We start from the raw sequence: 14,478 nt of genomic DNA on the forward strand, positions 1-14,478 counted from the left end.
CAAAAGTCCTAACCCATGATCCTCCTAATCAAGCACTACTGATCTATTAAAGATGACACCCTATTTATCACCCAGTTCCAGGGCTCAAGTCAAATCAGGGAAATGAGCACAAACTCTTCTCTCTCTGTCATCACCATCCATGGCAAAGTACCTTTCAAAATGTACATCAGACCCTGTCACTGCCTAAGACACCCAATGGTTTGCCAACACCCCTGGACAAAGCCCTGCCCCAGGCTCACCTTGCTGTCCAAGGCTCTGTTGGCTTCCCAGTCACTCTAGACCTCTGGTCTCCTTTCTGGCTTGTTAAACATTCCAAGTTTGTTACCACTCTTCTCCCTGACTGGACCTTACATTCCATGGTGGTTCCTATTAGCATCCACCCCCTATTCTGTCTTCCTGTTTGATCTCCAGAAAAAGAATTTAAATTTCAAAAGGGCAGGCTCTTTTCCTTCTTGTTCACCTAAAACAGAATACTTGCTCAGTAAATTTGTTGAAATAGTAAATATATTGAGAGTTCCTATTTGCACTATAAGCTACTATCTTTGTATTATTAGAGTTCTTAAAATTAAACAACAGACACCTCATCTGAAGAAAGTCAAAGAAGGAATCTCTCCCAAGTTCAACCTGTGGTCACTCAAAGCCAGGTGTGGCCAACGGTAAAGGGAAAGAGACTCAGTAAAGATGGGCTAAACAGTGACCAACTTGAAGGTCCTATGTCTGTGACATCCACACTTCATGAAACTGTCCTACCACATTAACGTCAGCTGGAGCATCATCTCTAAGAGTTCAGGGAAGAGGAGAGGACAGCAGAAGAAAAACTGAAGTGTGGTTTGAAGAAGGAAGAGGAAGGTAGAGCCACAAAAACAGAGGCAAGCTAGGATTGAAAATTTGCCAGATAATCTCCAACATGAATAATCCACCCTGGGTAATAGACTATTGACTATAATTACATTCATCCTACTGACCTTGTTCTAAATTATTATGGATTATTACTACGCAAGTTATTTTGTTCCACACCAAGGGTGGCTGTATTTCGCTATCAGATGACATGACCTCTAATTCAATAATGTCTGTAATGCACTGGTATCCTCGGATAAAAGCTGTCTATAATGTCTGAACAAAGGTGAATTAGTTATCCAATTCACACACGCAATTAACTCTCTTAATACCTGTGAGACCACGGGGCCCCTTCTGATTTCCTATTAAACACTGCATATGGAGGTCTTCCTTCCATCTGTAGTTATCTTGTGCTGTACTTCATAATAAACAATATTAATAGTTTATTGCCCCCATCAAAAATCTTCCATTAGTTACTGAAAGAGGCCTCATTCCAGAAAACAATGGCTTCTTTTCCTGAGAAAAGGTATTAAATTCAGATTATTATGCCTATTGGGAAGGCACAAGAGTTCTTTATTTTCAGTCATATAAAAATAATATCACCTTCATGAAGTACACAAAACAATTTTTCTTGCTATTTTAAAAATACTACTTTAAAGAACCAAAAAGTGGATTTCTATTTATATTATGTAGTCATTTTAAATAAGACTATGCAAATTTATGCGTTAACAGGTAAAGCCAAATCAAAACATAGCAATTTTTTTGCCACCTGTTCCCTCTACTCAGAGCTGAAATTTCACAGTCTGAAGGCAGAGCAGAACCCTGTGCTTGTGCTTTGTATCCATATGTGATGCCAATGGCTGTATTCACAAAGACGCAGATCAGAACGGCCAGGTAATGTCATATGTTAAGCAAACACCCTGCCTTCTATAAAAGGGAGGTAATTAATTAACTCTTCAGGGGATGTTTTTCGTGTTAGTCATCTATCTAACACAAATGTATCTTTTTAGTAGAGACAGGAGAACAAAACAAAATCCCTAAAATGCAATTCTCTTAGCACACACTGAAGTCCTCATTACAGGAGGAAAACCCCCACAAGCAGGTTAAGGAAGAGTACAAGTGTGCAGACCACCACGGTGCACATGAAATCTGCCCTTCGCCTGGCTCTTCATTTCCCTCACAACCCGAGATAGGGAGGCAGGCAAAGGGACGAGGAACAGTTTCTTAGTAGGGTTCACATATTTTTGTCTGTTTCGGAAATGACACAGGTAAGGAGGCCGCTGCATGAACCGGAAGCCGGCAGGTGCCACCCTGGAGGGCAGAAACAATGGAGGCGCACCGACCTTCGGCATGCTGCAGCACCAGGAACACCGACTCCTCGGAGACGATGTACTTGTACAGACACACCATGTTGGGCACGCAGCGGGGGATGATGGTCTTTCTGTTCCTGCTGGATTCGCTGCTTTTCCTCAGACCCTGACAGAGAACAAAAAGGTCAGTTGTACCCTCAGCTGCCTCTGGAGCCTGCTGTGCTCTGTGTTTATCAACCAAACTAATCTATCCGAGTTACTCCGGGCTTCAGAGAAACCACTCATCTGCTGCTCTATGCCCCTTGGTCCCTGGAGGCTCCGCTGATGGCATCTGGCATGGATCCAGAGAACGGAAGATGCCACAAAGCTGCCATTAAAATCAATTACGTGGGTCAGTGTTTTTATTAGAGATGCTCTCAAACTAAGTCATCAGGATGACACACAGTTATTTCTCTATGACCTTTTAAGTTTTATTTTACTTATGTATGTCTTTTAAAGCAGGAGACACTGTGAGATCAATTCAAATTCCAGAGACACAAAAGATATTCCCAGATTAATCCAGCAAATTTAAAATTCTATTTCAATACAGTACAAAGATTATGACAGTCTCCTCCAAAAGAACAAAGTGTATGCATTTTCTGGTGTCACTCTGGTTTCAAAACACTGGGAAATGTCAACAATAAAGTATATTCCAAAGGGGAAAAGTGTTTCAGTATCTGCCAGTGGGACCCACTCCCTTGCCTTCTCAGCAAAAAGAGAATCAGAAAAAGAAATGCACAATTAATTGAGTCAGCTTCTGGACACCATGGAAATGTTTAGGACATCACAATTCATTCCAAAAGCAATTTCAAAATTATAAAATCGAGGGTTTTTTCTTATCTTACTCATTTAGTTATAAGTTAAACTATTCTATATACTGAGAATAAAGTTAAATTTAAAGCAAAAGAGGGCCAGAGATGCAGATAGTTTTCCCAAACATCTGTAACAAAATTTCAGCTCTTAAGAAAAGCAGTCATAATCCAAAGTGAGAGTGACCTTCACAAATTAAATGAAGTGCATCTGAGATGTAAACTACAAAAACAGATCTCCAGTTTATCCAAATTATTTACTCCACATTCTTTAGCGTAAAACTATTTGAAATGTATGCTACTGCATGTTTATTTACTGTGATAAAAGGAAAGAAAAAATAGAGCTCACCAGAAACAAAAGAACAGTCAAGAACCCAAGCAAAAAGTATTAAATATCTTTTCTTTCAAAAGCATAATTTGAACATAAATTTTAAAATTCATTAAACATACAAATTCTACTCACTTTTAAGATGAACGTCTGCTCTGTTCTTGTGTCCATTACAAGTAAAACCTATATAAAAGATATGCATAATAATTAATCATAATACAAGAAAGCATTAACTCAACTTTGGAAACAAAGGATCTTAGGGTACAACTGCATACCCCCAAATTACTCATTTCTGAATACATTTTTTTAAAAGCCACAAATCACAGTATTGAAAGTCTTATCCAAAAGCACTTTATTAAGGGCCAGGGATTTAGCCCGGTGGTTCTGCCACCTGCCTCACATGTGCAAGGACCTGAGTTTGATCCCTGGTACCAAAGAAGAAAAAAAAAAAGCACCCCAAAATACTTTATTATGATTTTTGTCAGGGGGGAGTTTGAGACAAGGTCTTGCTATATAGTTCAGGCTGGCCTTGAATTCACTATGTAGCCCAGGCTGACCTCCAACTCACAGTGATCCTCCTGTCTCAGCCTCTGGAGTGCTGGGAATACAGGTGTGCAATACCATGCTTGGCTATGATTTCCTTTTCTAAAAGTGCCATACTTTTGCTATGTTAAAAATGTATTTCTTGCCGGGCATGGTGGTGCACGCTTGTAATCCCAGCACTTGGGAGGCTGAGGCGGGAGGACTGCTGTGAGTTCGAGACCAGCCTGGGCTACATAGTGAGTTCCAGGTCAGTCTCAACTACATAGTGAGACCGTGTCTCAAAGAAAAAAAAATGTATTTCTTGCCGGGCATGGTGGTGCACGCTTGTAATCCCAGCACTTGGGAGGCTGAGGCGGGAGGACTACTGTGAGTTCGAGACCAGCCTGGGCTACATAGTGACTTCCAGTTCAGTCTCAACTACATAGTGAGACCGTGTCTCAAAGAAAAAAAAATGTATTTCTTGCCGGGCATGGTGGTGCACGCTTGTAATCCCAGCACTTGGGAGGCTGAGGCGGGAGGACTACTGTGAGTTCGAGACCAGCCTGGGCTACATAGTGACTTCCAGTTCAGTCTCAACTACATAGTGAGACCGTGTCTCAAAGAAAAAAAAATGTATTTCTTGCCGGGCATGGTGGTGCACGCTTGTAATCCCAGCACTTGGGAGGCTGAGGCGGGAGGACTGCTGTGAGTTCGAGACCAGCCTGGGCTACATAGTGAGTTCCAGGTCAGTCTCAACTACATAGTGAGACCCTGTCTCAAAGAAAAAAAAATGTATTTCTTAAAAGTAAAGATAATACAACACATTCATGAAAGGGCCGTAATCTGTACGTCTCGCTGCCAGGCGGTTTTGAGCCACTGGTGGTACATGCATGACTGACCCATTGAAGGCAAGGCGCAACCCCATAGTTGGTACACACTGCCTGCTGGGACAGGCATGGATCCACCTCCGAAGGCTCAAGCAGGTGGGAACGTGTTAAAGAATTTTTTCCCTAGGTAACATATAAGGTGAGGAAGTAGTTTTTAAAAACCGCTCAAGTGTCAACTTTCTCGAAAACTCTTGTACAGCCACTTGCTATCCTATGGTCTGAGTACCTAAGGCTCTGACCTCCGCCATCCTTTTGGTACTATTCCTCTGGCCTGGATCATCCCTCAGTCCTCTTCGTACCATCAGCAAATCCCAGCGGCTCTATGCCAGGATGGATCCAGAATGAACTCAGCACCCCACGTTCACTGTTACCCAGATCCAAGCAGAGACTGACTCTTCCCTTCGCTCCCAGCTGATTTCCCTGCTTCCATCTTGGCAGCCTGTGGCCTCGGCTCAGAATAGCAGCCAAGGTTTTCCTTGTAAGACATAAGTTAGGTCACACAGCTCCTCTCATCTCTCTGAGAGGAAAAGTCTAACTCCATAAAGGGACTTCAAGACCCTTCATAATCTCACACTCTGTCCCCCTTGAACTGCCACATGGCCTGCGGCTTGATGGCGAAGAGTGACCGGAGGTAAGAAATTACCTTACCATGTACCATTTTTATTGTTATTTCTACAGACTGTGGCAAAGGTTGGCAAACCGTTCTGCAAAGGGCCAGATGGTAAACATTTTAGGTTTTGTGGGCCCCTGCAGTCTCAGTTGCTGCTTTTCAGATCTGCCCTTTGTAGCACAAAGGCAGCCACAAAACCCAGTTCCTCCTCCCACAGCACTGAACAGCGCCACCCTCTACACTGTCACCCTGAGCCCCCATCTCCTACTTTGAGAGCCGGTGACCAAGTCCATTCTCCTCCAAGCACCCCTCCTAACTACCCTCTACTCTTTCACCTGCCACATTTTAAGCACCTATTATGTGCTATGCATCGGCCATGTAGAACCATGTTAATCCCTTCAACATGATGAGATAACTTTACCATTCTTAATCTACACACTGAAGACATTGTAGCTTCACAGTACAGAAGCTATAACAGCAGATAATACCGTGTACCATTTGTGAGGATTTAGTGAGGTGATCGCATGAAAGTACAGCCAATGGTTATTACTGTCATCACTGTTACTGCTGCTTCTCTCTGGAATACTCCTCTGGCCACTTACCAGATAAGCACTCATCTCTCCACATTCTGTGCAAAGGTCCTTCTGCCTCTCTATAACAGGGGTAGCCTTCCTTTATTCTGCTACTTTATACAGTACTGGCTTCTTTTATAGCATCTCTAGCCTTTTAATTTGGCTTTATTTGTTCACATGTCTATCACCCAAGCAGACTTCTAGCTCTTTCAGATACAATTCAAGGACTCTGCAGATGTAACTAGAATAAATTAAAACAGGGTTACCCTGGATTATCTTGATGGGTTCCACTGAATTGCATCAACCTGTACAAGCAGAAAAGTACATCTTGCCAGAAGAAAGGCAGGAAGGAAAATCAGAAAGATCAGAGTATGAAAGGAGTGGGTGGTTGTTGGCTCTGAAATCTAGAGACCACAAGCAAGAACCCAAAGGAAGGATTCTGGGAGCTCTGAGCAAGCCTGAGAAGGAACCCAGGCAACTTCTAGGCAGAAAGGCCCGCCCTCGGCTGACAGCCAGCAAGGAAAATGAGCTCAGACCTGCAGCTACAGAGAAGAGAACTCTGCCACCATGCCCAGGAGCTGGGAAGCAGGCTCCTCTCCAAGAGAGACTACCAAAGCATGCAACAAGGCCAGCACCTTGATTTTAGCCTAGTGAAACCTGTGTCACATTTCTGGTCTACAGAACTTCAAGATAACACACTGGGTTGTTTTAGGCTGCTAACTGGGCAATGGTTTGTTAGGGGCTTTGTTCAGAATAGTTAATGTTATATGTAGTTAGTGAATTCAGGTCTGAAAGTCTCGAAGTTAGATGGCAATATGGGAATGGAGCTCAGAGACTGAGGGAGGACTAAAGATTTAGACTTGAGCATTCTCCACAGGATGAAAGATAAAGGCATGAGAGTATACCCACTGGAACCACCCCTTTACTCCAAGGCACTGAGCTGGGCTTCAAAGGGCTAAACCACAGAAGGCTCTCAATAACCAAACAGGTAGGTATCTTTTATTCCAACTTTGCGGGGGAGGAAACAAACACAAAACTTAACTTACCCTGCTCACAATGCTAAAAAGTAGCAGAGGTAAATTTTAAACCCAGGCAGTCTGGCCCCAGCATCCCTTCTCTTTAGATGCTAAGCTACACTGTACATAAACAGTAAAATACACTATTTATATCTCAATATTGAAAGTTATAGAGTTGGAATATTATGGGCAGACAAGAGAACCTAAAGTATTGTGAGAAAAGTGAAAAAAAAAAAAAACAGGAAAATGTAGCAAGTCCAACAGTGGGGACAGAAAACAACATCTGAGAGACACCACTCGTACTAAGGCCTGGGAACTGCTGGGGGTTTGAGAAAGGCCAGCCAACACTTCATTACACTGGAGACAGAAGCTGGGCTGCTCAACATTAGGAAGGGGGTGAAAAGAACCAAGGTTCTCTATCAAAATCTTTCACTTATGAAGAAAATGCTATAATCAAAGTATTAGTGAGATTGTCCAAAAAAAGGTTTGGATTTTTATTATTTTCATATAGAACAGACCTATTCTCTCCTTATTTGCCTTCTGAACTACACTCACCATCAATCAGCACAGATACACACGGGGAATTTAAACCTTTAAAGTTAATATATCATAAGAGCAAATGGAGGCACCTTGGCCTCCTCTCACAAAGATGGCTCGATGAACACCTGTTGGATCTGTGATGCGATTTAGTGTTAAGTCTCCTTTATTTTTACGTCAAGTTGTGACTCTTTTAGGTCAGTCACCGGAAAGCCAATAGTGTCTAACGAAGACGCAGCTATACAAAATAGGAAACATCTCACTAGGCATAAGGCATCGAAGCTGTACAATGAAATGAAGCAGATCAACTGACTGAGCAGAATATACCAGCATAAATCAAGAGTGATATCTCTTTGCTGGCCTCACTTAGCCATGAAGCATGAAGCAGATCAGATAAAAAGGCAAAATTAAGATGGATAAACGGGCTGGAAAGTGCTGCATTGTTTACATTTACTTTCTTCTCCACCAAGTTTGTTTGCAACTAGACGCCGTTCACATTGAGGCAATAAACACAAGAACATATGTGATTTTTTTTAAATGTGCCCTTTGACTGTCAATTTCTCCCAAACAGGTGTTGGCTAAATGATTATAAATTGGCCTCTGGATACACCTCTTCAACTGAGCCGTACAGGGCTGGCGATAATATAATTAGACCTAAAAACATCAGGCTGGTGAATGCTTTCCATCTGTTTGGCAATAATGTTTAGTTAACAATAGTCTTTAAAAGAAGCACCTTCAACTTCAGTTCTTAAAGTTATTTATAGAGCCATTCTTAACACACCAGCACTCCTGCTAACAAGAGCTTTAGCCACTTGGAAATTATTAGCCATGCAGCTGTACACAAAGAGAAACGACTGCATTTAACATCTGTATCTTTCCAAATTTACACGCTTCAACCTCATTTAAAGTCATTTCTTAATGAACACTGCTATGGCGCTGCATTAATATTATAGTTGCATGCACAAAGATCATAAGGAGCCAAACATTTTTTTAAATGCCAACAGTAGGCCAATCTGTAATGAAGCTGTCAGCATAAAGGACAAAATAATAGCTTCTTTAACCCTCAAACAGGATTTGTTCATTTGTAGACTAGAACACATCAATTTAAAAACTGCTCATGGTTTTGCTCACCTTTGTAAAGACAAAAATCTAATTTGTACTAATTTGATACAATTGTCTTTCCAATAAAAGGCTCCTAAAACCATCTTTTATTTCATGATAAAACAAGTGTTATAACTATAACTGTCAAGAAATAATTACCTGGCATAGTATACCTTATTGAAAGAATACAATTAATGGATCTCTTCCTTTCATTTTTCACACTTACGTATCAGCACCATATTAGCATATGGTCTAACAGGAGAGCTTACTCTATCTTTGCCCATGCTGATAGAGGGAGACTGCTCCTAACTGGGGGGAAAGGTAGAGACAACTTACTCTTAAGCACCAGCTTCATCTGCTTCTCAGTTCTGCCCTGAGGAACAGTAGCAGGAAAAGTTCCAACACATTAGAAGTCTGAGTCTTTTTCTTCACCAGAATAAGGAAGACCTAATATGAAGCCAGAAACCACCCTGCAGGGTGTAGAAAGTACACCATCAAACAAATTTTTAGGCATGTAAAAAAGAACAAATTCCAAAAAAAAAGGAAGGGAGTATGCTGCCACAAGCATACTGTGATTATTATGGTGGAGAAGTAAGAAGACTCCCTTGACACTGGAAGTAAAGTTCTGAAGAGAGAGAAAGAAAGGGAAGGAATAGGGCAGGCGGGGAGGGAGGAACAGGGAAGGGAGGGAGGGAGGGGAAGAAAGGGGGCCTAGGTAACACGAGGGAACATCTGTCTCTATTTTGATGGCTGTTCAACAGACTCCAGAAGAATTAATAAAAGTTAAAAAGAATGTTTAAGAAAAGCCCACAGGGATGGTTGTATTGGACAAACAAGGTCTGTCCCTTCTTGGTGTCACAGCACTGCTCCTGTTTACTGGGTGTAATCTGAATGGGATTTCAGCTATGCAAGTTTCAATGCTGGGAACTCACATCTAAATAAGCATCCTGGAAAGGATGGGCAAACAGAATAAGTAAGCCCCAGAAAATGTATAAGCTCAATTCTGCAAGTAGGACAGGTCATCTTAACAGGGTTTCAAATGAGTAAGATTGCATTTACTGTGCTCTCTTTTAAAATCAGTTCACACTCAACTCAACTAGTATTAGATGAGCTTTTACCAACCATGTTGGCACTGTTAAGAGCTGTCACCCTTCTGTAGAAATGGTTTTGAAGAATACATGAGAGTACTAAAACTTTCCTTTCCATCCCTGGTACCATCTGATGACAATCAAATGTTATTTACGCTTTCTGCTAAAAACAAAAATCTCATTTTGTATTCTTATGATATTCCAAATGTGCCTCTACAATTCACTGTTACTTCCACACCTTATTCTCACAAGGCATCACTTATAAAAATGCAACTACTAGAGCACGTGTTAGGTGACCTTTAATACCAACAACCCTCCCATTTGCTCTCACTCATTCCTTCACATCAGAAGTAGCAATGTTCCCTGTGGCGCTGCACAGCAACTCCAAAAGCAAAGGACACTGCAGCCACAACTCTGGTCCATCAGAAGGCTCAGAGTCAAGAGTATCAGCATGACAGACTGTGTACATGCTTCTCTCGTGTTATGCCATGAAGCCAACCTGTTCTTGGTTTCATAAAAGTGGCTTCACTGACAAAAAGTGAAGTTTGAAGGGTAAAATTGGACATGGGTACTTATAACTTTAGCCTAAGGATACTGTCCCCTGCCACTCTCAGCGACCCATTTTCAGTATCAAAAAGCATAGAGGAAACCTCTAGGACTTAAGATGAACCTCTAGGATTTAAGGTGAACAACAAAAAGCAAACACCCTTGGGAATCTTGCCAGTACTTTGTGCTGGAGCATTCAACAGAGCATATTAGCACGAAGTAAACAATCTAAACAGGTATCACCTTGTGGGTAGACAGGAAAGCCAAGAATCACCAAGTGAAATATCTCTCTGAGGTAGGCTGAGTTCTTCTGGTTTCTATTTAACCCAGAAATATCTTCAAAGGTGGAAGACAACAGACCAAATCTATCTGGACTGCATGGAGATAGTACCCCAAATCTATGATATAGTAATTAATCCCAAAATACTATAATTTTAGGTATACTTTAAATGTTTATCCAAGCTCCTAAAAACATCTACTATTTCTGTTTATTTAGCTACCTTAGCTGTCTTAACTACTGCCAAGGTGGGGGAGGGCTACAGGAAAACATCCAGGTTGGGAAGAACCAGGAACATAAATATAAAGTGGTAAATAACTACCTTATAAGAAAACAACTAATTTTAATTTTCTTTAAATGCCCAGACATTTGCAAAAGGTTTTAGTATGCTAATTTTTTAATTAAAAGATATTTCAGCAGTGAAAGCTCTTTCATATGCACTACTGATTCTTCATCAAACGTTAACTTTCCAACTTAACACCAGTATAGCCGGTGGCGGCCTGAAGGTTTACCATCTGCTGCTACCCAAAGTCACTGTGGCCACCTTCAGAACATATGCATCAAAGCCCCGAGATAAGAGACTGGAAAAATCCTGCCTAAGTCAGCATAAGGGGGACGATGAACCCAGAGGCGGGCAACAGGCAAGCAACCAGAAAATGCAGAGCATCAGGAAGGTCAGTCACCCCACAGAAAGGCACCCAAGGTCACAGGGGATTCCATCCAACAGCTGAGCAGAAAGACAAGAGAAAGGCTGCCACTAATCCAATACATGGAAGTCACTATGGGATGATTTTTCTTTTTAAAAGTAAAGACATTTCAAATCACATACAGTTTTACTCAAAATAAACACGCTGAGTAAAATGAAATGTAAAATTTGAGGTGTTTAGTAAATCTGTGAATAATAATAAAGGTATATGTTGTTCATCCAGTCATAAATAGGGCACTTTTTTCAAAAGGCTTGTTTTTCCAGGTACTACCACACTTGCCATCCAAATTCAACAAAAGGAAAATATGCCTGGAGGCAGGTTTATCAAAATACCACTGAGAAAATCCAGTACCGAGCTACTCAAAGATGTCATCTACTTAAAGTAATGATCCCATTTACCACAACACCTTATATAAAAAACAAAATACTGTTGTGGCTTATAAAAACAGAATCTCATGAACCTAACTTTCTTCTATGATTAATACTGAATAACTGAAATAGTCATCTTAAAAGAAATTCACTAATACTACATTTTCTTGTGGTTCACCTTTGCTTTCTGCCTTTTAGAAGAGTATTTTAAACTGGGATTTAGCTCAGCGGTTCTGCCACCAGACTTGCAAGCACAAGGACCCGAGTTCAATCCCGGTACCTAAATAAATAAATAAATAGGCCATCGCTCAAGCGCCGGGAGGTAGCCTGGGCCCCGATCCACCGCGGGAAGGAGAGGCACGCCTGCTCCCAACCCAGCCACCATCGCTCAAGCGCCGGGAAGTAGCCTGGGCCCCCATCCACCTCGGGAAGGAGAGTCATGCCTGCTCCCGACCCAGCCACCATCGCTCAAGTGCCGGGAAGGTAGCCACGCAGGCACCCCTGAAACCCCATAGGACCCCCACTCTCAGACCCCCTGACTGTGCCAGTCTTTGGACCCACTCTGCAGAGGCAGCGGTGGTCATGAAGGGTATATTTCTGAGTTCCCAACTTTGAACATCTTTAAAGAAAGGGCGTGGGAAACCTGTAATAGAACGTTGTGGAGTTCAACCATTCAGAAGGTTGGGTTACTCAATCTGGGCCTTGCAGCCCGAGGTCAGTCAGCGTCATGGGGTTCAGTCATCAGCTAACTGAGATTAGGGGTCTTGCATCCTCGCTCTGTCTGAGCCATTAAATGGTAAATACACTATATTGAAATTTAGTTCACTGCAGACATGTTCTAGACTGCTTCTTAATTTCAATTTAATTCAAATTATTTAAGGGTGATAGACTAGTGACTACCACCAGTGGTCAGTGTCAAAGTTGTGCTTGATCTTAATGTGTTGCTGATTGTATAAGTTGGGGTAAAGCATTGCTGTTGATTTGATGAGCTGTTTTCTCTGATGTTATGAAAATGAGAATGTCTGTGGGTAATTAGAGACACAGAAGCTAGGGCGCAACTATATCAGGAAGATTTGGGTGATAATCCAGAGATTAAACCAAGGACAGTCCAACAACAAAAATAAAAATGAGAAAACACTTAAGCAAGACACAAGGACAGACTTCCAGTTTACCAATGGCAAACAGTAGGGCAAATGAGGATGAAAAGGCCGATAGTGAACCACCAGGGCACCCTGAACTCAAAGCACAGGAAGTAACAAAACAGATCAATCAGGCTCTAGAAAAATTAAAAACAGAAATAATTTCCCAGATAACCATAGAGATAGTGAGCAAAATGGAAGTCGTGATTCGAGACTCTAGAGCAGAAACTGACAAAAAAATAGATGAGCTCAGGACCATGATAGAAGCCATGAAGGCCCAGCATAAGAAAGAAATGGAAAAAATAAACGCCCAACATAGGAAAGAAATGGAATCCATAAAACAGATTCAAACAGATATCCAGGAGATTAAACACTCTATTGAAAGTGTACGCAACAGAATAAAAGAATGCGAAGATAGGCTCTCAGATATAGAAGATAAGATTGCAGTCAGTGACCATGAAAAGAGAGGTCTCTTAAAAACAGTAAGAGATCATGAGAAATCGATCCAACAACTCCTAGATGATGCAAAGAAGAATAACATAAGACTGATAGGAATACATGAAGTAGCAGGAGAAAATACAAATGACTTAAAAAAGCTGTTTGCAGAATTAATGACAGAAAACTTCCCAAACAGAGGGGAAGAATTTGACATTCAGATAACTGAGGCATATAGGACCCCAACTAGCTACAATCAAAAAAAATCTACACCTAGACATATAATAATCAAGATCCCAGAAACCCAACAGAAGAACAAAATACTACAAGCAGTAAGAGAAAAGAAACAAATCACATACAAAGGAAAGCCCATCAGAATCACAGCAGACTTTTCAACACAAACCCTTGGGGCAAGGAGAGCCTGGAATGAGATATTTCAAGTACTAAAAGAGAACAACCTCCAACCTAGACTGATGTATCCAGCAAAACTCTCTTTCAAAATGGATGGGGAAATAAGACACTTCCACGACAAAGAACACCTGAGAAACTACATGAATACCAAACCAGCACTACAAGCAATTCTAAACAAGATCCTAGAAAAAGACAATGAAGGCAACAACACCATGAGGCCCAACAGAGCAAATCAAATAGGCAAGGCAAGAAATTAAAAGGAGAAGGTGAAAAAGTAAAAAGAGTCAACAAAAGGCCAATAACATGTCAATAATAAGTCAGTACATATCAGTTATAACCAGCAATGTCAATGGCCTCAACTCACCAATCAAGAGAAATAGACTGGCAAAATGGAATAAGAAGCAAAATCCAACAATATGTTGTATACAAGAAACATACCTAGTGCAAAAAGAAGCCCATAGGCTGAAAGTGAAAAGATAGAAAACAATTCTCCATGTGACACAGGAGCCCAGAAAAAAACAGGGGTAGCAATCTTACTTACAGACAAAGTAAATTTCAAACCAAAACTGATTCTAGTATTATTGATGTAGGACGGTATTGTATCATACCTCTATGAATGTAAAATATCTTGTACCTGCTTTATGATACATAGTAGGGACCATGCTTTATCAGAAACACATTTAATGATATTACTCTAGAATGTTCTCTTTCCAGATGATGATTAAGATGCTAATAAAAAAAAATGGTCCCAGGTACCACAACAGCAACAGAACTTTGCTGTTTTCTGGATATTATTCTTTTCTTTTTTTTTTTTTTTAATGGAATGTGCTAAATGTCTATAATGTTGTTCAGATGACTGCAGAACCTCGAAAAGCTGTTGCTGCTATCGATGTATAACATACTATTATTAGTCTTTTTATATAAATATAAATATATATA

At 41.0% G+C, this 14,478-nt stretch overlaps 1 protein-coding gene across 8 annotated transcripts in view; it reads right to left on the reverse strand.

Annotated features, from left to right (window-relative positions):
* Rps6kc1 (ribosomal protein S6 kinase C1) overlaps nt 1-14,478 on the reverse strand; it is a 160,071-nt gene that overhangs the window by 38,138 nt on the left and 107,455 nt on the right. For all 8 annotated transcript variants that reach the window (XM_010642536.3, XM_033762046.1, XM_010642537.3 and 5 more), the window contains 2 exons: nt 3,459-3,506; nt 2,181-2,313 (listed from right to left, as the gene is read on the reverse strand). In XM_010642536.3, the coding sequence (XP_010640838.1) occupies nt 2,181-2,313; nt 3,459-3,506 (181 nt within the window). The remainder of the gene's footprint in view (nt 1-2,180; nt 2,314-3,458; nt 3,507-14,478) is intronic.

Source organism: Fukomys damarensis, unplaced genomic scaffold (assembly GCF_012274545.1).
Source record: "Fukomys damarensis isolate Sample0158 unplaced genomic scaffold, DMR_v1.0_HiC HiC_scaffold_11, whole genome shotgun sequence".
NCBI classification, from domain to species: Eukaryota; Metazoa; Chordata; class Mammalia; order Rodentia; family Bathyergidae; genus Fukomys; species Fukomys damarensis.